We start from the raw sequence: 26,336 nt of genomic DNA, 5'->3' as shown, positions 1-26,336 counted from the left end.
ATCCCCTGCATATTCTCAGACCATAATGCCTTGAAATTAGAACTAAATCACAACAAGAAGTTTGGAAGGACCTCAAACACGTGGAGGTTAAGGACCATCCTGCTAAAAGATGAAAGGGTCAACCAGGAAATTAAGGAAGAATTAAAAAGATTCATGGAAACTAATGAGAATGAAGATAGAACCATTCAAAATCTTTGGGATGCAGCAAAAGCAGTCCTAAGGGGGAAATACATTGCAATACAAGCATCCATTCAAAAACTGGAAAGAACTCAAATACAAAAGCTAACCTTACATATAAAGGAGCTGAGAAAAAACAGCAAATAGATCCTACACCCAGCAGAAGAAGAGAGTTAATTAAGATTCGAGCAGAACTCAACAAAATCGAGACCAGAAGAACTGTGGAACAGATCAACAAAACCAGGAGTTGGTTCTTTGAAAGAATTAATAAGATAGATAAACCATTAGCCAGCCTTATTAAAAAGAAAAGAGAGAAGACTCAAATTAATAAAATCATGAATGAGAAAGGAGAGATCACTACCAACACCAAGGAAATACAAACGATTTTAAAAACATATTATGAACAGCTATACGGCAATAAATTAGGCAATCTAGAAGAAATGGACGCATTCCTGGAAAGCCACAAACTACCAAAACTGGAACAGGAAGAAACAGAAAACCTGAACAGGCCAATAACCAGGGAGGAAATTGAAGCAGTCATCAAAAACCTCCCAGGACACAAAAGTCCAGGGCCAGATGGCTTCCCAGGGGAATTCTATCAAACGTTTAAAGAAGAAACCATACCTATTCTACTAAAGCTGTTTGGAAAGATAGAAAGAGATGGAGTACTTCCAAATTTGTTCTATGAGGCCAGCATCACCTTAATTCCAAAACCAGACAAAGACCCCACCAAAAAGGAGAATTACAGACCAATATCCCTGATGAACATGGATGCAAAAATTCTCAACAAGATACTAGCCAATAGGATCCAACAGTACATTAAGAAAATTATTCACCATGACCAAGTAGGATTTATCCCCAGTACACAAGGCTGGTTCAACACTCGTAAAACAATGAATGTGATTCATCATATCAGCAAGAGAAAAACCAAGAACCATATGATCCTCTCATTAGATGCAGAGAAAGCATTTGACAAAATACAGCATCCATTTCTGATCAAAACTCTTCAGAGTGAAAAAAAAAAAACTCTTCAGAGTGTAGGGATAGAGGGAACATTCCTCAACATCTTAAAAGCCATCTACGAAAAGCCCACAGCAAATATCATTCTCAATGGGGAAGCACTGGGAGCCTTTCCCCTAAGATCAGGAACAAGACAGGGATGTCCACTCTCACCACTGCTATTCAACATAGTACTGGAAGTCCTAGCCTCAGCAATCAGACAACAAAAAGACATTAAAGGCATTCAAATTGGCAAAGAAGAAGTCAAACTCTCCCTCTTCGCCGATGACATGATACTCTACATAGAAAACCCAAAAGCCTCCACCCCAAGATTGCTAGAAGTCATACAGCAATTTAGTAGCGTGGCAGGATACAAAATCAATGGCATTTCTATACACTAACAATGAGACTGAAATGAAGAAAGAGAAATTAAGGAGTCAATCCCATTTACAATTGCACCCAAAAGCATAAGATACCTAGAATAAACCTAACCAAAGATGTAAAGGATCTATACCCTCAAAACTATAGAATACTTCTGAAAGAAATTGAGGAAGACACAAAGAGATGGAAAAATATTCCATGCTCATGGATTGGCAGAATTAATATTGTGAAAATGTCAATGTTACCCAGGGCAATATACACGTTTAATGCAATCCCTATCAAAATACCATGGACTTTCTTCAGAGAGTTAGAACAAATTATTTTAAGATTTGTGTGGAATCAGAAAAGACCCCGAATAGCCAGGGGAATTTTAAAAAAGAAAACCATATCTGGGGGCATCACAATGCCAGATTTCAGGTTGTACTACAAAGCTGTGGTCATCAAGACAGTGTGGTACTGGCACAAAAACAGACACATAGATCAATGGAACAGAATAGAGAACCCAGAAGTGGACCCTGAACTTTATGGTCAACTAATATTCGATAAAGGAGGAAAGACTATCCACTGGAAGAAAGACAGTCTCTTCAATAAATGGTGCTGGGAAAATTGGACATCCACATGCACAAGAATGAAACTAGACCACTCTCTTTCACCAGACACAAAGATAAACTCAAAATGGATGAAAGATCTAAATGTGAGACAAGAGTCCATCAAAATCCTAGAGGAGAACACAGGCAACACCCTTTATGAACTCAGCCACAGTAACTTCTTGCAAGATACATCCACGAAGGCAAAAGAAACAAAAGCAAAAATGAACTATTGGGACTTCATCAAGATAAGAAGCTTTTGCACAGCAAAGGATACAGTCAACAAAACTAAAAGACAACCTACAGAATGGGAGAAGATATTTGCAAATGACGTATCAGATAAAGGGCTCGTTTCCAAGATCTATAAAGAACTTATTAAACTCAACACCAAAGAAACAAACAATCCAATCATGAAATGGGCAAAATACACGAACAGAAATCTCACAGAGGAAGTCATAGACACGGCGAACACGCACATGAGAAAATGCTCTGCATCACTTGCCATCAGGGAAATACAAATCAAAACCACAATGAGATACCACCTCACACCGGTGAGAATGGGGAAAATTAACAAGGCAGGAAACCACAAATGCTGGAGAGGATGCGGAGAAAGGGGAACCCTCTTACACTGTTGGTGGGAATGTGAACTGGTGCAGCCACTCTGGAAAACGGTGTGGAGGTTCCTCAAAGAGTTAAAAATAGACCTGCCCTACGACCCAGCAATTGCACTGTTGGGGATTTACCCCAAAGATACAGATGCAATGAAACGCCGGGACACCTGCACCCCGATGTTTATAGCAGCAATGTCCACAATAGCCAAACTGTGGAAGGAGCCTCGGTGTCCATCGAAAGATGAATGGATAAAGAAGATGTGGTTTATGTATACAATGGGATATTACTCAGCCATTAGAAACGACAAATACGGGATCCCTGGGTGGCGCAGCGGTTTAGCGCCTGTCTTTGGCCCAGGGCGTGATCCTGGAGACCCAGGATCGAATCCCACATCCGGCTCCCGGTGCATGGAGCCTGCTTCTCCCTCTGCCTGTGTCTTTGCCTCTCTCTCTCTCTCTCTCTCTGTGACTATCATAAATAAATGAAAATTAAAAAAAAAAAAAAGAAACGACAAATACCCACCATTTGCTTCAACGTGGATGGAACTGGAAGGTATTATGCTGAGTGAAGTAAGTAAATTGGAGAAGGACAAACATTGTATGTTCTCATTCATTTGGGGAATATAAATAATAGTGAAAGGGAATATAAGGGAAGGGAGAAGAAATGTATGGGAAATATCAGAAAGGGAGACAGAACATGGAAGACTCCTAACTCTGGGAAACGAACTAGGGGTGATGGAAGGGGAGGAGGGCAGGGGGTGGGGGTGAATGGGTGATGGGCACTGAGGGGGGCACTTGACAGGATGAGCACTGGGTGTTACTCTGTATGTTGGTAAATTGAACACCAATAAAAAATAAATTTATTATTAAAAAAAAAGCTTATAGAAAACTTAGGGTGCCTGGGTGGCTCAGTCGGTTAAGCGTTGACTCCTGATTTTGGCTTAGCTCATGATCTCGGGGTCCTGAGATCATGCCACATATCATCTCTGTGCTGGGTGTGGAGTCTGCTTAAGAGTCTCTCTCCCTCTTTTTTTGCCTCTGCCCTTCCCTCTCCTCAAAAAAAAAGTTTATGGTAAAAACTTACCCCAGAGATCCCAAGTTTTAGGGGTCCAATTTTCTTTCTTTTTGGGGGGGGGTCCAATTTTCTTAAGATAGGATAGTTCTTACTTTAGTGCATGCTTCTCTCTGCCCATGCACCTTTGCCATCTTAATTTCTAACCGTTCCTTCTGACTCTGAATTCTTCCAGACATAATGTCTGTATTTGAGGCACATGAGGCTCATTCACCCTTTTCCAAAGCCAGTGCTTCTCTGGTTTGTTCCAATTCTCTCATTTGGAATTCCCATTCTACGGCCTATTGTAAGGCATAGATCAATGGCCAAGCTACCATCGGGATAGCTCATTCACTTTCTCCACTTCCTTGTCCCCACCTTTGCAAATAGGATAGCTGGCACTCCCTGGGGCATTTTCCTCACCACTGAGGATAGGATAGTTAACACTCCCTAGGTTGCTTGGGCAACCCTGTACTTACACACTGGTCCAAGTTGCTCAAAAGACCTGGCCAAAGCTCCCCATGAGGAGATAGCTGGCCAACCTGGGCTTTCCCCCACCAACAACGGGCTCTCCCCTGGCACCGCCCCTTTACCCACGCTTGCTTTTGTTTTTTGTATCCTCCAAGCTATGCCTGAGAAGGCACTTTAATATGGAAAAAATGAAGGAAGCCTCTCTGTACCATTTGCACAGAATTTTATTCAGGGTAATTTACTAACAGGGGCCAGAGGGCAGACAATTCAGAGCAGAACACAGCTATCCTCCACTACCTTCCTCCCCATTCTCTGAGACTATCTGGACCTTAATCCCTGGCTCTTATGAAGCAAGGGGCATGGTGGTGAGGTCACAGGGTAATTATCTAAAGTGGCACCATCTGTGCACCAGAGGCGAGAACAAGATGAAGGGCCAAAGATGGAGTCAGTGTTGTCAGCATGCCTAAAGTAGTCATCAAAATTATTTTAAAGAATAGTGTTAATAACAATGGGAAATGTTTTTTATATCATCTTTTTAAAAAGGATTTTATTTATTTATTCATGAGAGACACACAGAGAGAGAGAGGCAGAGACATAGGCAGAAGGAGAAGCAGTCTCCCTACAGGGAGTCCAATGTGGGACTCTATCCTGGGACTCCAGGATCACACTCTGAGCCAAAGGCAAATGCTCAACCACTGAGCCACCCAGGCGTCCTTTTTTATATCATCTTAAGTGAAAAGCATAGGCTGCAAAATCGTATATGCAAAGAGTTTAATTATGTTTTTAAAATATGCATAGAAGGGGACCCCTGGGTGGCTCAGCGGTTTAGCGCCTGCCTTTGGCCCAGGGCGTGATCCTGGAGTCCTGGGATCGAGTCCTGTGTCAGGCTCCTGGCATGGAGCCTGCTTCTCCCTCTGCCTGTGTCTCTGCCTCTCTCTCTTTCTATGTCTATCATGAATAAATAAATAAAATCTTAAAAAAAATAAAATATGCATAGAAAAAGGCAGCAGTTTCCAGTTCAAGATACCAGATTTAGTATGCTTGTTTATCTCCCATCCCTCTCCGCCTCATTGAACTGCTGGTAAAGAGGTACCCAAGTAATAAATCCATAATACCACTGGGAATATGAATGGAGAAGGGCAAGCTCAGTAGACTGGGAAAATTTTAGAAGACAAAGAGTAAGCATGTCAATAGTGACAGGGAAAAAGAGCAGAGAAAACCATGGCCCAAAACCCAGAAGGAAAGGCAGCAGGGAAAGGGGTACCTGAAATAGACATTACTGGTTGCTGTGTTTGTATCACCCGTCTGTCCCAGATTCACCTTCCAACCTCGTCCCTTCAAGACTAGAGTGGTAACAGTTGGCTGCTAAGCCAGATCCCCTTGTAAATACAACCTTCTCACATTATCCTATTTGGCCTCAGCTATTTCCTGTTGTGATCCTGATAGGTAGAGCTGCCTACTCAAAGCCAGTCTCTTCTTGCTAACAGAACCCCTCTCCTCTTTTGTAAATTATCTACCCTACTCAGCTCAGCCATATGCTCAGGTGGGAGCTGGACCCATCTCCAACCCTGTGAGGTGGATTAAAACCAATCATGATGGTCCCATTCTCCTGGCCTGTAACTGCTTTGGCCATGGGCATGCAACACAATTCTGGCCAAAGAAAACTGGGGGACAGCTTATGGGGACTGGTTTTTGGGGACTCTGGAAAAGGCTTTCCTCACTGATCAAAGTGATACATAGATCCAGAGTATATAAAGAATTCTTTACAAGTCAACAATAAAACAATAAAAACAATAAAAAGTAACAAGTAACCCAATTAAAAAATAGGCAAAGAGTTTACTTATAGTGTTTTTCCTAAGAAGGTACACGAATGGTGAAAATGCATATGAGAAGATGCTCAATGTCATTAATCAAAACCATAGTAAGAGACCACTTCACACCTCCTAGGATAGCTATAACTGAAAAGATGAACAATAACAAGTATTGGTGAGGATGAGTATTAGAGCCCTCAGACACTGCTGGTGGGAATGTTAAAGGGGATAGCCACTTTGGAAAACAGTTTGTGAGTCCCTCAAAATAGCAAACATAGAGCTACCATGTGACTTAACAATTCTACCCATTGATATATAAGAAAAATGAAAATCTACACTCAGCCCAAATAAACACAATATACTGTGTTAAATATACAATGATGTGTTATTTAGCAATAAAAAAGAATGAAATATTGATATATATTATCACATTGGATGAACCTTGAATACATAATGCTAATGAAAGAAGCCAGACAGAAAAGGCTTCCTATTGTATGACTGCATTTATATATAAAATATCCAGACTTAGCATAAGTAGAGACAGAAAGCAGATTCGGAGTTTCCAGGGGACATGGGGAAGAAGATATGGGGAGTGACTGTTTAATGGATACGAAGTGGGATGATGGGAAGTCCTAGAACTAGATGGTGGTGACAGTTGCACAACATTGTGAATGTATTTAATGCTACTGCATCCTATACTTTAAATTGGTTAAAATGGTAAATTTCATGTTTTGTGTATTTTACAATAATGATAATAAAAAAGAAGTGAAGTACTGATTCATGCTATAACATGTATAGAACTTGAAGACAGGGTACCCAGGGGGCTAGTTGATTAAGTGTCTGCCTTTGGCTCAGGTCATGATCTCAAAGTCTTGAGATCGAGGCCAGCATCAGACTCCTTGCTCAGCAGGGAGTCTCTTTCTCCCTCTCCCTCTGCCCTGCCTCTGCTTGTTCCCTCATCCAAATAAATAAAAATCTTTTTTTTAATGAGGAAAACTTGAAAACATTTTGCTACGTTAAATAAGTCAGGTGCTGAAGTGTACATAGTGTATAATCACATTATATGAAATGTTCTGAATAGGCAAACCCATTGACAGAAAGTAGATTAGTAGTTGCTAGGGGTTGGGGGAGAAGGTTGAAAGAGGAAGGGAATGGGTTGTTACTGCTTAATAGGTACTCAGTTTCTTTTTGGAGTAAGGAAGCTATTCCAGAATAAGAGGTGATGGTCACACATTTTTATGAGTCTACTAAAGACCACTGAAATGTACACTTTAAACAGGTGTGTTTTATGGTATGCAGACTATGTATCAATAGAGCTATTTTTTTTAGGTAATACCTTGGAGCATCTGATCTCTTTATCTGCCTGTCACTGACTTGAGAGTGTGATAACTGGAGCTGCTGCAGCCAACCTGCAATCATGTGCTAACTTGATAACTGGCTTGACAGGCTGAGCTGATCAGAAGGAAGATAAAAATAATCAGCTATCTGCTGAGGTTGTTGAGCTTCTAAAATTATAAGTCCTGGAGCTGCACCACCTCTGGTCTTCTTGTTATGTAAGATAATAAATTCCTTATTGTTTAGGTTAACAGGTGAGACTTGCAGGTAAGATCTTTAATATAAATCTTTTTTTTTTTTTTTTTTTTTTTTTTTTTTTTGTAGTCAGCCCCAACTGAGAGTAAGACTGGGAAAAAGGACAGAAATCAAGAGTCTTAACTGAAGTTCTGTGTACAGAACTGGTACAGTTATGGCGGTCACTTCTTTGTTTCCCCCACTTCCAACCCATCAACACAAACCCACTGACAACTCTATTTGCCACCACCACCCCCAATCAGGCTAAAACAGAAGTAGTCTCTAAAGAAACTGAATGTCTTTCCTGAGGAAGAATAAGAAGATAGTGTGTGTCTTGGTGCCCCAGAATAAACTAGTCTTCATTTGGTATGAAGTATAGCATGGGCTACTGCTCTTGGGAGAAGGCAGTAGGCCCACACAGTTGTCCACGACTCGGAGTTCAAAGAGGCCAGCTGGAGGAGTTGACTTACATAAGGACAAAGGTGTCTACTCCAGCCACATATATTCATTAACTTAGTCCTTTGCTCAGAAATGCAAAAAGAACACAAGTAACAAGAAAATTGAGAAAAACCAACACTAGTGAAGATAGCCAAGATAATTAAAGAGAACAACTGATTCTGTGATAAAACAAACAAGTTATTAAATGAAGAGAAGATACTTTTAAATTATTTTATTTTATTTAAATTTTTTAAAAAATTTATTTATGATAGTCATACAGAGAGAGAGAGAGAGGCAGAGACACAGGCAGAGGGAGAAGCAGGCTCCATGCACCGGGAGCCTGACGTGGGATTCGATCCCGGGTCTCCAGGATCGCGCCCTGGGCCAAAGGCAGGCACTAAACCGCTGCGCCACCCAGGGATCCCCACTTTTAAATTATTTTAAAATTAAAGTCCTAAGAGAGATTTGAGAAGACATTGCAACCATTAGTAGGTTGATATTAATTTTAAAAATGTATATTCAGAAATTAAGAATAATTCTTAGAAATCAAACCCATGATTGTCAAAGTAAAGGCCCTCAAAAAAATTGGGGATTATCTCAGACATAGGCAAAAAGAAATTTAAAAGAAAGAGAGAAGTTGAGAATGAAAATAAATTCAGTGTCCAAAATCCACCTAAAAGAAGTTCTGAAGAGATGGAATTTCAAAATTGGAGGAAAGGAAGTAAAAGGAGTAAATATGAAAATTTCTCAGGGATAAGAAAGACATGAGTCTTTAGGTTGAAAGTGTCCAACGCATTGAATGAGAAAAGACCCATGTAAACAGACTCTCATGAAATTTCAGGACACCAGGAATAAAGAGGATAAAACCTTTACAGAAGATAACTCAGTAGCACAGGATGTTGGGGAGCACTATAGCAACATCCTCAGAATTAAAAAAGTTGTTTTTGAAGTTAGCATTCCATATCTAGATGAACATTTTCAGAAAGCAAGGACTTTGAGACTTTATTTACTGTTGCTCTCTCTAAAAAAGATCCAAGAAATGTGGGGGCCCTTAATCTCTCATTTTACACAAAGGGGCATCAAGATGTAGAGCCTAAAATCTATGGCAGATAATTTTTAGGAATAAGGGTAACCAACAGAAGAACTGAAAACAACCATATAAAATTAAAAGACTGAGAGAAAGAGGAGAAGAAAAGGAAGCTTAAGGTTGGGCCAATTAACTGAATTTCTTGTTTTTCACAGAGGACAGAAAAACATCTTTTTGAAGGTGATAGATTGAGAAATATAGGTATGAATATATTATTTGCAGAAATGAGATAACCATCAAAATAATTTTAAATGAAGGTGTCTGGAGAATGGTACTGGGAAGTAGAAGGGTTAGAAAGAGACTTTTACTTTTCATTTTGTGTTTCTTTGTTCAGTTGTTGTTGTTTTTTTTTTAAGAAAGTGACAGGAAACACACCAAAATGTTAATAGGAGTATATCAGAGTGATAACAATGATCAATGGATTTGTTTCCTATTTCCCTAGAGTTTCCAAACTTTCTACAATACCTGTGCATTATTTTCATAATCAGAATGTACACAGAATCAGAATGCATAATAAAAATGCACACACTTTTATTAAATAGGATCAGGGAAATATATGGTTGTTTAATGGTTACCAAGTCCTTAAATAATAGCCTTTGTCCTTGATTGCTGGTTTATTGGAGGAGCTTCAAGTGGACATGGAATTTACTAAACTTCTAGAGAAACATAATCTCGTTGATATTAAAAAAGAAAGGAGAGTGGTTTGGCCATATTTAATACCTCTCCATCTCTGCAAGGTCTTCTTTTTCCCAGAGCTTTACAAATGATAGGCACTCAGTTGAATCTTCTATCCATTATGGAGTGTCTATTTCTATCACTTTCCTAAGAAATAACTGTCTAACTTCAGCATCAATATTTCCAGGGAATATGACCCCAGCAGTCTATTCTATTTTCAGAAAGTTAACATTATTAGAAATCCTTCAATATATTTAGCCAAAGTGGGTTTCCCTGGAATAACCTCCATCCATTTAATCTTGATCCTGCTTTCTGAAGCTTTTTAGCTTTTTGAAAGCTTTTAGAAGCTTTTTGGCAATTTTCTATATTATATTCGGCAATCACTTAAAGATGGTTTCCGTGTTTCACTGGCTCAACACCAAGTCTATTTTTGCTGCACATCTTGCTCTGACCTCAGCACTTCCACAGTCTCCAGAATCCAATTCCTCCTTCATTTCCCTGGGATTGAATATGAGCTCATTCATTCATTCATTCATTTTGTAATTCAATTTTTGAATTGAATTGTAATTCAATTGTAATTCAAATTGTAATTCAATTTTACTGTACATCAGCTCCTTTCAGTAAGGATACACCTTTAAACAAACAAACTTGTAGAATCTCTCACCTTGGTCACCTTAGTTCAGATCATTTTACTTCAGGAAAGTCAGAGAGAAACAGCCCAAAAGCAGGTAGGAGAGGAAGTAAAATCAAGTTGAGGAATGAGCCAAGAAGAAAGTTCTTGTAGAAGAAGTAAAGCTTTACTGTGTGAAGAGTTTTACTTCAGACTGTTTCAGAGACACCAATACTGTTTCAGAGAGACCAATACTGTTTCAGAGAGACCAATACTGTTTCAGAGAGACCAATTATTTTTAAATTTTTAACAGACAACTAATTTGTGCTTGTTACTCTCAGGTTAGTGAACAAAAAATAATGTACAAATTATTAATGGAGCTCCTGAGACTATGAGTGAGGATGAGTGGATTATTAGCTACAGAAAAAAAAAAACAATACATTGATTTTCTTTTTCTCTATAGAGATTTGCATTTATAAAAGACAAAATGTGTTATACAAAATGTTATAGAATAGAATAGAACATACAAAATGTTATACCCACATAATAGAATATAATTCAGCCATAAACAGGGAATGAAGTACTGATTCATGCTACAATATGGATGAACCTTGAAAATCTTATGTTAAGTGAAAGAAGCCAACCATAAAAGATCACATATTATTATATGATTTTATTTATATGAAATGTCTAAAATAGGGAAACAATAGAAAGATAGTAAGCAGGTTAGTGGTTGCTTACGGCTAAGGAGGGTGGGAAGATAGGAGGTTTCTTTTTGTTCTAAAATTGATTGTGGTAAGACACCTGGGTGGCTCAATGGTTGAACATCTGCCTTCAGCTCAGGTCGTGATCCCGGGTGCTGGGATGGAGCCACCCCCACCCCCCGCCTGCATCGGGTTTCCAGCAGGGAGCCTGCTTCTCTCTCTGCCTATGTTTCTGCCTCTGTCTCTGTGTCTCTCATTAATAAATAAATAAAATCTTAAAAAAAACTAATAAAATTGATTGTGGTGATGGTTGTACATATCAATATGCTAAAAAATAATTGCATTTAAATGGGTGGATTTTGTCTCCAAAGGCAAAGGAAACAAAGGAAAAATGAACTATTGGAACTTCATCAAGATAAAAAGCTTTTGCACAACTAAGGAAACTGTGACAAAACCAAAAGACAATATACAGAGTGGGAGAAGATACTTGCAAATGTCTTATTAGATAAATAGTTTGTATCCACAATCTATAAAGAACTTAACAAACTAATACCTCAAAAATAAATAATCCAGTTAAGAAATAGGCAGAAGACATGAACAGGCATTTCTCCAAAGACGACACACAAATGACCAATAAACACATGAAAAAAATGCTCATATCATTTGGCATCAGGGAAATACAAATCAAAATCACAATGAGATACCACCTCACACCAGTGAGAATGGCTAAAATGAACAGTTAGGAAACAACAAATGTTGAGGAGAATGAGGAGAAAGGGAAACCCTCTTACACTGGTGGTAGGAATGCAAGCTGGTATAGCTACTCTGGAAAACAGTATGTAGGTTCCTCAAAAAGTTAAAAATAGAGCTACCCTATGACCCAGCAATTGCACTACTAGGTATTTACCCAAAAGATACAAACATAATGATCCAAAGGGCACCTGCACCCCAATGTTTATAGCAGCAATATCCCCAATAGCCATACTATGGAAAGAGCCCAAATGTCCATTGACAGATGAATGGAAAAAGAAGATGTGGTGTATATATACAATGGAATATTACCCTGCTATCAAAAAGTGAAATCTTACCATTTGCAATGATGTGGATGGAACTAGAGGATATTATGTTAAACAAAATAAGTCAGTCAGAGAAAGGAAATTATCATGACTTCACTCATATGTGGAGTTTAAGAAACAAAACAGAGGATCATAGAGGAAGGGAGGGAAAAATAAAATAAGATGAAATCCAAGAGGAGACAAACCGTAAGAGACTCTAAACTATAGGAAACAAACTGAGAGTTGCTGGAGGAGAGGGGGTTTGGGGGATGGGTAACTGGGTGATGGGCATTAAGGAGGGCACATGATGTAATGAGTAGTGGATAGTATATACAACTTATGAATCACTGAAATCTACCTCTGAAACTAATAATATACTAAAAATTAATTGGGTTTAAATAAAATAAAATTAAAAAATAAATGGGTGAATTGTATGGTATGTGAATTATGACTCAATAAAGCTGTTTTTAAAAGGTTAGAAGTTTTAATAGTTAATTAATAACTATAATTAGGATAGGATACTGATTTACTCATTACCCAACCTTCTCTTGGAAGTCCCCCCAAATGGAAGTTGACTGATTCTAACAAAATGCTCTGACTCATTCCCAAGGGTATTAAAGCATGTTGTTCAATGTTCAGAATCTAACACATTCTTGACCCAACCCCTACTTTGAGTGCATTTAATATTAACATTCAGCAAATTCGTACTGAGTTTTAAGCCTGTGCTTGGCACTTGGATCAGCAAAAAAGACAATGACCCTGTCCCTACTCTTAGGGATTGTTCTTTCCTTTCCAGAGTCCAACAAAACTTACTACCAGTCCCTGTCTTGGAGCAGCAGTGAAAATCTCATTTCATTTGGCCAAGTTCCTTCCTTCCTTTTAGATTCTAGGTCACCTGAGGTTGTTGGTATGCGTGCTCATAGAACACCAAATCTAATTGGTCTTTTAAAAACCCTGTTTAAAGACCAGGACAGACAGGGAAAAACAACCAATCAACCACCACCAACAACAACAACCAAAACTCGTGAAAAAGGAGAAGGTGGAGGTGGCTTTTCAAACTTAGTTGAATGTCTCCGTTCTCACAAGATGCTTTCTGCATTAATCAGTGCAACTGGCTGACAGGCTCCTCCCCTAGTTCCTTCTGGGTTCTCTCCTGCAGCTCATGTCCTTTCCACATTTCCCTACTCAGACATGTCCCCCGACTTTACTGTGAGTGACTGTTCAGACTCATGGAAGACTTTGGGAAAATGGAAGCCTTATTTCAGACCCAAGTTATGAGATATGAACGATGGCTGGAATGCCTGAATGGAACAGAGAAAATGGTGCATTTTATTTTTACCTCATTGTATGAATTATAGTCTCCATATGAAATATAGTCTCCTAGAATGGTTTCAAGACAGGTCATCCAGGATTTGCTTCTTAAATATTAAAAAGACAATAACTATTTGACTGGCTACTCATCATCAGTGTCTAAAGAGTCTGATATCAATAATTTAAGAATCACTATCCTTATGCAAAAATTAAAGTCACCTCAACTCAGAAATATGGCAAGGGGCCAGTGAGCACCTGTCTCAGGAAAGCTGGTTAAAGGTAGGGAAGAAGAGGGTGCCTGGGTGGTTCAATCAGTTAAGCATCTGCCTTCGGCCTAGGTCGTGATCCCAGAGTCCCAGGATAGAGCCCATGTTGGGCTCCCTCCTCAGTGGGGAGTCTGCTTATCCCTCTCCCTTTGCTCCTCCCCTCTGCTTGTGCTCTCTCTCACTCAGTCTCTCAAACAAATAAATAAATCTTAAAAAAAAAATAAAGATAGGGATGAAGACACTTTAATCACCAAAAAATGTCTGTATTATGTATCTCTATTGTGTACCAAGTAATTAGTTAGAAAGTAGTGGAGTTCCTGTACCTGCTTAGCAAGGTAGAGTTTGGTTATAGAAGATCTCTTGATCTTGGTCCTATACACATGAAGAAGCTGCCAAGGGGCCAGGAGCCAAAGGAAACCCAAGGGAATCCACACCAGAACAGTTTGCTCAAAACAAAGTGGCAGGTCCGCTTCTGAGCTATCCAAGAATGAAGAGTTCTGGGGGAATCAAAACAAAATATATTTATTTTTTGAAGACACAAAACCAGCACAAGCACTCTTGCTTCCTGTTACCTCTATTTCCACCCCTGTTCCCCAAACAACTTTAACTCTATTCTCTGTCCATATCTGGCCTGCCCCTTCCCTAGCCGCATTTTTCCCACTTATCTCCATTGATATAAATTCAACATTTAATGACAGTGACTTTTCTGGCTGATCTAACCTTTAGAAACTTTTCTTTCTGTAATTCTAAGGAAATTTCTCCACCAGCTATTCTAGGTAAACTTCACCACTGCATTTGCCAAGTTGTGGGAAGAAGAGGAATGGACTGTTCTTCAATTCAAATAGTTCCCTTGGATATAGAAACTTGTTCTCATTTTTGCTTTTAGCACTAACTCAACTCCCTGACAGATGTTCAAACAGGCAGGCAACACAGGCATTAGTCACACTATGGCATTTCACCTCCTTCTGGCTAGGGGGCTTACAGAGATTGGAACCTGAGGGGATCTTGGGTGCAGGCGCTGTTCTGGCGCTAGTGGATGACCTATTCCCGGCATATTGGGACTTGTCCTTACATTCTGCAATAGATAGGATGTCTTATGAAGTGAAGGTGGGAGCACTAGTTCTTATTTCTGAGTCGTGTGAAGGTAGATTTTTCTCTCCTTGTAAATACTTTTTAGTTGTCTTTGCATAGTTGTTCACACAAACTCTTGAAAGGATACATTGTGGTGCCCTGACCAAGATGATCTGTCAGATACTCAGATTCTCTCAGAGAGAATTCTCAAAAGATGGTCTGGTAAGATCCTGGGGCCATTAAGTCCCACCCTCCTGTGTTGTAGGCATCTTAGCCTTGAGGTCTTGGGGATCCAGGTTCTTTCTAAGATGTGAATGCTAACCACCTGCTCTGCTATCTCATCCCTACTCTTCTTATCTCTCCATAAAGTTATCTAACTTTAGAATTCAGAAGAATCACCTAAGGTATTTAAACTATTTTAACACGCCCTCCACATGATTCTGATGCTGTGCTAGGCATGTACAGACCACACTTTCACAGCATCACTAAATCCTAGGTTCCTTCTTATTTTCTATTCCACTAAGCCATTTGGTACTGTTGCTCACCCTGTCTGACTTGAACTTCTCTGCTCAACTGATTCAAAAATGGTCTCAGTGCTCATGATGCCCAAATCTGCATCCTGACCTCAACTTCCACTCCATACCACTAATTGCCAGTTCCTCTAGAACATATCACTATCATTTCAATATCCCAGCATTTACCTCTACAAAACTCAACCTTGGGTCTTCTCTTCTTCCTCCCACTCCATGAACTCTGCAATAACTTTCCCTCCTAACATTGTTGAAATCGGAAGGCTTTTCCCTATTTCTCTTTAGAGAAGACAATTTTACAGCTAGCTAGTCTGAGAAAGAGTCTGGGACACAATAAATATATGTTAGAGAATACATATGTTACCTCCTCCACATAGAATATCCTCTGGAGACATTATAACGTATCTTTTCTTAACCGTCCCCCCAAACCTAAAAAAAAAAAAAAAAAACAAAACCAAAACAAAAAACTCTGAGCTTTACACCATCTGCACATCTAACATTTCTGGTTCTTATTGGTTGCCACCAAGGTTAATCTATTAGCTCTGAGTCTGTGAAGAGTCAACAGTGAATATAAGTATTATTTCTCACCCAAAACGTAGAGTTGCAGAATTCCTCCAGCATGATTCCTGGAGCACTTCTGGAACGAAGACTCTTCTGTGACTCTGCCGTGTTTTATTTACTCTTCCTCAGAGAAGGTAGACTGCAAGTAGCAGTGAGTTATCTCCCATTCTGATGTTCTGACGTTCCAAATGAGACCTTTCATCCTAACAGTTTACTCATTAACCTTCCTCAGATATTTATTTACCTTGTTCTAGTGGATAGACACGTGACTAGGACTGAGGAGCCCCAAGGGCAGGTAGACTCACCATTTCCCAAGGACCAGAAGCCTTTGTAGATATGATAGTGTCTAAAAGGAACCACTGAAAAATGTCAGCAGAGCTGGTGGACAACTCAGGAGCAGAGGAGCCTTTTCTTCTCCTGAAGACATATGACCTAAAAAGGGAAGCATCAATGGAGGGGCAAGTACCCTTAAACACGCAGTTTCACTTCTGTTTTAAGGCCTTAGAACTTATAGGAATGTGAAATATATCCTACTCCTCTGGATTTAAATTAAGACCATAGAACTGAAGGGCACCTAGGTGGTGCAGTCAGGCATCTGACTTCTAGTTTGGCTCAGGTCCTGATCTTAGGGTCGTGGGTTTCAGCCCCTCATCAGGTCCATGCTCAGCATGGAGTCTGCTTGAGAGTCACTCTTTCACCCTCTGCCCTTCCCACTCATGCTCTCTTGCTTTCTAAAATAAATAAATAAATCTTTTTTTAAAGACCATAGAACTTAAAATATAGTTAAAAGTAGTATAAACTTTATTTCAAAAAGTCAGGTTATAAAACAGCATATCTAGCATGAACCCATGTATATGTATAATTTATGTGACAAAACGTTAGCCTTAGCTGTTAGGATTGTGGGGGAATTTTCTTTTTGCTTTTCTGTATTTTTTTATTTTTCCATAATTATTAGGTATTATGTGATAATATTTTAAATTAATTTTTTGTATTGTGGTATAAAATGCATGACATAAATTTTACCATTTCTAAATGCATACAGTTTAGAAGTGTTAAGTATATTCACATTGTTGTGCAACCAATCTCCAGAACTTTTTCATCTTGCCCAACTGAAACTCTATGTCCATTTAGAACAACAACTCCCCATTACTCCCTCCTCTAGTAAAGCAAATGCTCTTTTAAAATCAGGTCACTCTAACAACAGCCACACATTTTTGCCAATGTATTAAAGTGCAAATGCCATCATTTGGGGGATCGGGTGAAACCATTTTGGTCACTAACACAAAAAAACACTTCTTTGTTCTATGGGTATATACAGACTGTACCTACAGAGAGTAATTAACACAACAGTAATGTACACTTCAATGTATACATACATACATACATACATATTTAATGTGTACTTTAATGCCCAGCCTAAAGTTAACTATACCTTCGGTTACCTTAAACTCAAAAATGATAATAACATTTACCACTAGTACTAGCAGATATGTTGTGGATTATTGACATCTGAAAGATGTATAACTTTTATTAGGATACTCATTCCCCACTGAGCAGGGATCCCAAAGAGGGACTCGATCCGAGGACCCTGAGATCATGACCTGAGTGAAGGCAGACTTAACCGACTGAGCCACCCAGGTACCCCTCTGAAATTGTATTCACTGATGATCCAGCTGGCCTACTCAACACCAGCTTCCCATACTGGCCTCTTTGATGCCCTCCAGCTAATTAGCTTAATCAAAAATAAACCCTCACACTATGTTTTCCTCCATTCCCGTCTCTTTTTTATAAGCCCTGGCTTTTCCCTTTGTTTGTTGACAATAGCGTAATGACGATCTTCCTCAAGTATGAAAAAGCTAGCATACAAACATCTAACTAAATGTCTGAATTATTCCTTGACAGTGATGTCAATCTTCTATCTTTCTAGCAGATGGAGGATCTATTGACTGCACTTGTCTAGCAAGTAGTTGTGAAAGCAAATTGGCTATGCTTGGAAATGTTCATTGAGACTGAAGAGAGGACCTAATGAGTGATATGGTGTGAGTGGAATTATTTTCTATAGATAAAATGTAACCCCCTCCCCTCCGCTGTGTTGTCTATTGCAAGTAAGAGGAATAAAAAATGACTGATAGAAATGATAATCATGTTTTTTTTAATTTTATTATTATTTTAATTTTTATTTATTTATGATAGTCACACACACACACACACACACAGAGAGAGAGAGAGAGAGGGGCAGAGACACAGGCAGAGGGAGAAGCAGGCTCCATGTACCGGGAGCCCGACGTGGGATTCGATTCCGGGTCTCCAGGATCGCGCCCTGGGCCAAAGGCAGGCGCCAAACCGCTGCGCCACCCAGGGATCTCGATAATCATGTTTTAAAATAAGCAGAATTTATATTCATTTGTGCTTAAAACGTTTTGAGTTGCTTATAAAAGGGATGGTAGAGGATTTAAATATTCATTAAAACAAATGCTGTAAGGGCACCTGGGTGGCTCAGTGGTTGAGTGTCTGCTTTTGGCTCACGTCATGCTCCCAGGGTCCCGGGATCGAGTTCCACATCAGGCTCCTTCAGGCAGTCTGCTTCTCCCTCTAGCCTATGTCTCTGCCTCTCTCTCTCTGTGTCTCTCATGAATAAATAAATAAAATATTTAAAAATAAATAAAACAAAAATAAATAAATAAATAAATAAAACAAACGCTGAGATTATAGGATATATACTAACATGGATGGAATAAATACATGGTGTATTATTAAATGAAAAAAGAAGTGGGTGGGTTGGGCATGTAAAGAACTTGGCAGTACTATTCCATCCTAACAAGTAAAATTCTGAGCAATCTGAAAAATCAACAATGCTTCTTAGCTCAATAAGAGAAGTGAGGTCACACAGTGAACTGCTGCCCCCCAAATTGAAAAGACAGACAAGCAAATGCAGAGAATCACAATTTACTAGAACAAAACTGCATAAACTAAAACCTCTACAGGATCCAGTGCTGGGATAGGGAATCCTGAACTGTAATTGACCTGATAGAGTCTCAGGTCTGAGAATCATGGAGTCACTGAGAGGTCTTTTTTTTTTTTTTTTTTTAAACTATGTGAAATATTTATTAAGGGCTTTGCCTACAAAAGCACAACATAAATAGACAAAGTCCTCCTGAAATATAACTAGTGTACACATCATCCAGTTGATAATTTGTACTGGAGAATATAGGAATATGACCTATGACTGGCTTCTCGCATCTGAACTTGGGCAAGTGCATGGGAGAAGACTCTGCTCCAGGAGCCACAGTACGTAGCTGTTATTTTGCCATTGTCTCTGCCAAGTCTGTTAGGCAAGTGCAGAAGTGCAAACAGGACTTACTTTATAAACAAACACCCCGAGGCAAATCCTTGTGCATCTTCCACAACCATGAGAAGTTCTTCATAAATCTTCAAAGGTTTAGTGTGGAGGTAAGTCAAGGCAATTAAAGCATGTGTGAACTCTGGGCAGTTTTTCAGAACTCCACTATTGCTCTATTGTGAACCTGCTGAGAACCACTGGGACCAAAAGTTTAGGCAAATCCATAGACAGATACTTGGGATGTCTCTGTGACAATCTGTAGACACTTCTCAGCAACCATCACCAACACAGCCTTTCAGAACCACAGAATGACAGGATGGTTTGGACAGTAACCTTTCCTGTAAATAGAATGTTACCCCTAGTTTTTCACGTGCACACTGCCCAGGTGCACATCAGCAACTCCAGCTTGTTGTCATCAAATATTTTAATCAAGGGCACCTGGGTGGCTCAGTCAATTAAGCATCTGCCTTCCGCTCAGGTAATGATCCCAGGGTCCTGGGATCGAGTCCTGTGTTGGGCTTCCTGCTCAGTGGGGAATCTGCTTCTCTCTCTATCCCTCCCTTCTGCTTGTGATCTCTCTCTATCATGCTCTCTCTCAAATAAACAAATAAAATATTAAAAAATATTTTAAATCAACAGAAAGCAGTTCTGTGAATCCCTCCAAGAAGGTGTTCATTTGCTTCTGGACTTTGTTCACAAATCTGCACTGGATGACTCAGTCTCTGCCTAAGTCCAACTGAAATCTCAGTCAAGTCTGAAAGATGATAAAAAAAAAAATCCATGGGACTCAGTTATAGAGGAGCTCCTCCCTACAAACACGTTTGTGAGTTTTACCTTCAGGAGCTTTGGGAGGTTCTCACAGTGAATTTTGAAGAAAAATCTGCCTCTGGCAGGGGGAAAACAAATGCCATTTGAAATATACCAGAGAATTCTGTTCTTTTCAACAGGCCTGCTCTCAGAAGCTACTTAATCAGAACTTACTTAACCTGTTGTGGTTTCATCAGAGCCTAACCAACCTGGGGAGCAGGGAGAGAAATACCCAAATCTAGCCTATTCTAGCCTTCTTGTTCACCTAAGGGAGAGAGCTGAGAAGCACTTGTGAAGTTCACAGTCCAGAGGCATAGGCTCACTAAACGATGGAGACCTAATCATAGGACCATAGAACACTTCCTCTTCTCCAACACCTTACCACCACATCACTAAAGGCCTATTTTCAGCAGTTCCTTTTACCCAGTACATCAAGTCCATCTGTCAAGAAAAGATTACGAGACATACTAAAAGGCAAAAAAACAGTGTGGAGAGACAAAGCAAGCATCAGAACCAGATTCAGATATGACAGGGAGGCTGGAATGATCAGAGTAGGAATTTAAAACAACTATGATTAATATGCTAAAGGCTCTAATGGATGAAGTAGACAACATGCAAGAACAGAGGGGCAATGTAAGCAAAGAGATAGAAATTCTAAGAAAGAACTGAAATATGGGAGATAAAAACCACTGTAACAGAAAGGAAGATTGACTTTAATGGGCTTATTAGGAGACTGGACATAGCTCAGGAAAGAATCTCTGAGCCTGAGGAGATCTCAGAGAGAATGTTAAAGCTGGAAAACAATGAGAAATTAGACTGAAAAACAACAGTATATCTAAGAACTGTGGGACAACTACAAAAGGTGTAGTTCAAAGAGATGAACAGAATTATGTAACCCAAGGAAGAGCTTTACTGGCATGCCAAGAGGATCTGCAGTTGCTTCAGTATCTTAAACATCTGTATCAGTGACTTACAGGCATTAAGATAACTCCCACTTAATGGATCCCTATTATATGTCAATGTCACATAGGTTTCTTAAAATAATGAATGCATTTCCATGTTAGACACTAACAATTTTGTCTTCTTTAATCCTTATAATAATGCTATGAGATAGATACTTTTATTATAATTTCATCAATTAGAAAATTGAGGTTCAGAAGGGTTAATAGTTCTACATCCCATAATTTATGAAGAATAATGTTCCATATCTGCATAATAGAAATATTGTCAGATGTTCCTCTACCCTTTCATGAAGTAGGAAACACTGAACAAAAGATATATGCTCTGGGGAGAAGGTCTGCCTAGATTTCCAAGATTTTATGATTTAATGTATAAGCAATTTACCATAAAAGACAAAAATAATGTGATGATCCCCTTTGCCTGAGGATACACTGTGGGATTTCTTTAAATCAAGTTGTCCTAGTGCCCTAAAGATATGATATGAATATGTCAAATACATGCAAGTTTGCAGGAATGCTCCTATTCAATCAGATGAGGTGTTCTGTGAGCTCTCTCCTTTAGTATTATCATTGCTGTATCATAGTATTATTGATGTTTAAAGACTAAGAAAGATGTAAAGCAGTCAGGAAACCTGGGTCCTGGCCTTTCCTCTGCTGGTCTTATTTAAATGATCTCTCCTAAATCTCTTCCTAATGGTCTCCAAAAATCTCTTTTTAATGGTGCAAAGTGTGTACACTAAATTCATTGCATAGAGATAATTCAGTTGGAGAAAATGTTTGATCAGAATGACCTGGCAAAACAATATGCTGTGTCATTTTATTTAACAAATGTTGATTAACATGATTGCATTAAATAACTTTGAAAAATCTGCAAAAGTTCAATGTTCAAGATAACCAAAGTCATATACTTCTGGTTAATGATTAGAGATAAACTTAAAAAAAGGTTTTCTTTCTTGTGCAATACCTTTAAACATTGAGATTTAAGTGGTAACAGTAAAAAGATTGCTTTTGCCTTCATGTTTTAAATTTGGCCTAGCAATTCCTGTTCCTATAGCAAAAACTAAAAACTGTAATTATAAAGTAATAAGATAATCACTCCCCAATTCTCCCATTAAATATAATCTGTACATTTTTGTACTACTAAAACAAAAAAATCTTTTAAGGATAACCATAGACCAAATAGAATATACAAATTATTAAATTAACACCAACTTTTAGGGACACCTTGGTGACTCAGTGGGTGTCTCAGTGGTTGAGCATCTGCCTTTGGCTCAAGACGTGATTCTGGGGTCCTCAGATTGAGTCCCACATTGGGATCCTTGTTGAGAAGCTGCTTCTCCCTCTGTCTGTGTCTCTGCCTCTCTGTGTCTATCATGAATAAATAAATAAAATCTTTTAAAAAGAACCCACTAAGTTTAAAAATATCCTAATTTATTATAAACCTATACTTTTTAAATTATTAAAACCTGAAATATAGTGAAAATCTTCTGGAAGAATAAACAAATTGTAAAGAATAGGTTTAACTAATGAATGAAATGATTGAATTAGACTTATAGCCTCTCCAAAAAAGTCAACTACTAAAAAGTTTCATAGTTTTTTAAAAAAGTATATACTTTAAAAAATAGTAAAAGCTATTGACAGTACAGAATAATGTTCCTAGTAAACTCAAGAGATGATCTTTTAACTTCTGACAAACTAGAGAGAAATAAGATGAATTGTTTAATGTTTTTCTGACAGCGGCATATTAGTATAGAAAAGAAATAATTAATTTAGGTCTTTATTTCACACCATCTCATAACGTATATTCTTTTTTTTTTTTTTTTTTTCAGTTCACTCTTTATTTGATGTGTGGTCACCCCTTCCCCTCCAACCTCGGGCCCCCCCCCCCGCCCCCAGCCCGTAAATACTAGAGGAGCTGCACCAGGAGAGGACACGACACGAGGCGGAGTGGTCCCAACGACGGGGGCGGGGGAGGGGAGGGTGGAGTGGTGGGGTGTGTGTAGGGTCCAGCCCAGATGTTCAGGATTCGGATCTAGGTAGCAGGAGGAACGTGGGTTTTCCGGGGTGTGGCGGATTTCCGCCAGCTTTGGGTCGGTAGATGCTCAGCGGTTCTTCGAGGGGATGCTGGGCCCCGGCTTAGGCTGGGGTGGGGGCGGGGTAGGTCGGGCGACCCCCGGGCTTCAAGTCCTCGGGCCGACTGGGAGACGGGGGGCGGGGGGGAGCGGCGGTCGTCGGGGTGGCTCTTGACTCGAGAGGATCCTCAGACCCGGACCTTTCCCGAGCGGGGCCGGCCTGGGTCCCCGGCGAGGCCCGGGTCTGCCGCGGCTGCGGGGCGCGCGGGCGCCGGTACAGGGCTCGGCTGCAGGGCACGAGGCAGTCGGCCAGGCGCAGGCGGCGGTAGCTGGCCAGGGCCGGCGCGAGCAGCGGCCCGAGGAGCAGCAAGCCGGGGACCCGCCGGGCCGTGCAGCCCGGGTCCCGCAGGTGCGCGGTGCAGGGGGGCGCCTGGGAGCGCAGGAACTGGGAGTGGGAGTGGCAGAGGAAGCCGAAGCCTAGCATGGTGACGGCGGGCAGCAGGATGGTCCCCAGCACCAGCGCCAGCAACAGGAGGGTGAAGGCGGCCACCAGCAGATTCTGGGCCGTGACCAGCACCGCGCAGGCCCAGCGGTCCAGGGGTCCCGGGGCTCCGGGCCGCCGCCGGGAGCCGGGCGCTGCGCCCCGGGGACCTCCGCCACGGCCGGCCTCTCATAACGTATATGCTTGATAGGTCATAAGACAACAGAAGAAAATGGACTAGCATAAAAACGATGTACAGTGGAGAGAAAAATGCTCTTCTGAGTCCCGGAAAAAAAAATAATGTGATACCAGAACACAAAGATACATTTATAATACTTTTTTTGTTTAATTTTTAGGAGAATTTTCTACAACAAATAGTAATATGAAAGTACCCAAACAGGAGATGCATCTGACGAAAATAACATAGGGGCAATACAAGTAGTAGTTCTCACAGAGAAAAGCACATAGCCTTTTTTAAAAAAAAAAAAGATTTTATTTATTCATGCGAGACACAGAGAGGCAGAGACATAGGCAGAGGCAGAAGCAGGCTCCCTGCAGGGAGGCTGATGCGGGTCTCCATCCAAGGACCCCAGGATCACGATCTGAGGCGAAGGCAGATGCTCAACCACTGAACCACCCAGGCGTCCTGAAAGGCACATAGCTTTATAAGCAATTACATACAAGTAAATTATAAAAAATTTCTGGAAATATACACAAGAAATTGTTAATAGTGGTTGCTTTCAGGGTAGCTGGAGGACTGAAGGAAACAAGTGAAAATGCGTAGATGTTGAATTCTGTAGAATACTGGCTCCCCAAAAATAGCACCCAACAAATCTGTTGATCAAAAGAAACTGTAGATAAGACAAAGCTGAATTTTTTCTCATCGTTGTTAAGAGAAAGTACTGCCTTGAAATAAGTTGGCCTTCTTACTATGAAGTTGTTTAAATTCATAATACCAAATGCATTCTTATAATTTGTGGTTGGACTATTATTATTATTGCCAGTTATGTGAATTGAGAGCATGAAGATGACCAAATTAGTGGGCCCAAGAAAATTTTCTGGATAAACACATTTAAGCCTACTGCAAGACTGTAAAATGTATTTTTTCTGTGTGTTTACATACATCCATACATACATGTAGAAATTCTGGGAAAGTGCTTTTATTTGCACTTGGCTTTATTTATTGCTTGGGGACATTTTTGAGAGGGGCTACCAAGTGGTTTTTGAAGAGGCTCATTTATAGGAAAAATGTATAATTTCAATCATATAATTCCAATTTTAAATTCTTTTGCTGTGGAGGCTACATCTATAGAGCAGGAGTTACAGTGCTGGGCATATGGATATAGGCTAAGTAAATAAAATGTGCTATTCTCATAATCATGACTTTTTTTTTTAAGATTTTTATTTCAGAGAGGGAGAGAGTGAGCAAGAGAGAGCACAAGCAGGGGGAGGGGCAGAGGGAGAGGGAGAAACAGACTCTCCATTGAGCTGGAAGCCCGGCTCAGGCAGGGCTCAATTCCAGCACCCCGGGATCAGGACCTGAGATCAGGACCCTAGTCGAAGGCAGACACTTAACCAACTGAGACACCCAGGTGGTGGCTCAAACATGAGAGGCAATTGTTTGTCTTTGATCTATAAAAAAGGAAGGGCCATCTCTTTGGCATCTTGTGAGTGGACCCTTGTGAGTGGGTGGAAAAGATTTCCAAATAGGATGACTTTATAAATGCTCTATCTTCACAAGAACAATATATCGACTCCTTCAAGATATTCTCAAGCGCATTCTCTAAGACAGATGTCTGAAGTTAGTTGAACTCTGATTGACTTAATTAAGCTGTAATGAAGTTTAGAAACCTTTGAGCTCAGTCAAGCCAAGTGATTTACTAGTAAGGCTGTTTTTCTAAAGATGGGATTTCTCTTGCAACTGTCATACCCTACAGAGATTTGGAAATTTCTTGACGCTATTAAGGAAGGTTGCTATAAAACCTTCACAGCAATTGCTGAAAGGGAAATTGATGCATTCTTCAATTATATTAGGGCCCTTATAAAAGTATACCCATCTTAAAAGTGGCTTGAATAGAAATACTTATTGGTTCAGGTAAACAAAAACCCAGGATGGCGTGGTCTTGAGATTGACTTATTCCTTTTTTTTTCTAAATTGAAGTTTGATTTGCCAACATATAGTATAACACCCAATGCTCACCCCATCAAGTGCCCTCCTCAGTGCTCATCACCCAGTCATCCCATCCCCCCGCCTGCCTCTCCTTCCACTACCCTTTGTTTCCCAGAGTTAGGAGTCTCTCATGTTTTGTCACCCTCTCTATTTTTTCCCACTCATTTTCCCTCCTTTCCCTTATAATCCCTTTCACTATTTCTTATATTCCCCATATGAGTGAAACCATACGATGATCATCCTTCTCCGATAGACTTATTTCATTTAGCATAATACCCTCCATTTCCATCCATGTCAAAGCAAATGGTGGTTATTCATCCTTTCTGATGGCTGAGTAATATTCCATTGTATATATAGACCACATGTTCTTTATCTATTCGTCTGTCTATGGACATCGAGGCTCCTTCCATGGTTTGGCTATTGTGGACATCGCTGCTATGAACATTGGGGTGCAGGTGTCCCGGTGTTTCACTGCATCTGTGTCTTTAGGGTAGTAGTGCAATTGCTGGGTCGTAGGGTGGCTCTATTTTTCACTCTTTGAG

The 26,336-nt window shown here is 40.0% G+C and overlaps 2 protein-coding genes and 1 pseudogene across 2 annotated transcripts in view; all 3 read right to left on the bottom strand.

Annotated features, from left to right (window-relative positions):
* Positions 1-16,150, bottom strand: part of ABCC2 (ATP binding cassette subfamily C member 2) — a 69,927-nt gene extending 53,777 nt beyond the window's left edge. Inside the window, exons 1-2 of the mRNA XM_025466877.3 lie at positions 15,993-16,150; positions 14,127-14,300 (exon numbers count right to left, since the gene is read on the bottom strand). Of these exons, the coding sequence (XP_025322662.3) occupies positions 14,127-14,300; positions 15,993-16,025 (207 nt within the window). The 5' untranslated portion in view covers positions 16,026-16,150. The remainder of the gene's footprint in view (positions 1-14,126; positions 14,301-15,992) is intronic.
* Positions 16,151-23,207: 7,057 nt separating this feature from the next.
* LOC112672637 (transmembrane protein 88-like) lies at positions 23,208-24,049 on the bottom strand (annotated as a pseudogene).
* An 85-nt stretch (positions 24,050-24,134) lies between these two features.
* CUTC (cutC copper transporter) overlaps positions 24,135-26,336 on the bottom strand; it is a 38,475-nt gene continuing 36,273 nt past the window's right edge. Inside the window, exon 10 of the mRNA XM_035708196.2 lies at positions 24,135-24,270. Coding sequence (XP_035564089.1) covers positions 24,220-24,270 — 51 coding nt within the window. The 3' untranslated portion in view covers positions 24,135-24,219. The remainder of the gene's footprint in view (positions 24,271-26,336) is intronic.

The sequence above is a fragment of the Canis lupus genome, chromosome 28, assembly GCF_003254725.2.
Source record: "Canis lupus dingo isolate Sandy chromosome 28, ASM325472v2, whole genome shotgun sequence".
NCBI lineage: Eukaryota > Metazoa > Chordata > Mammalia > Carnivora > Canidae > Canis > Canis lupus.
The sequence above is the reverse complement of the archived record's forward strand: the minus strand, read 5'-3'. Positions and strand labels throughout refer to the sequence as shown.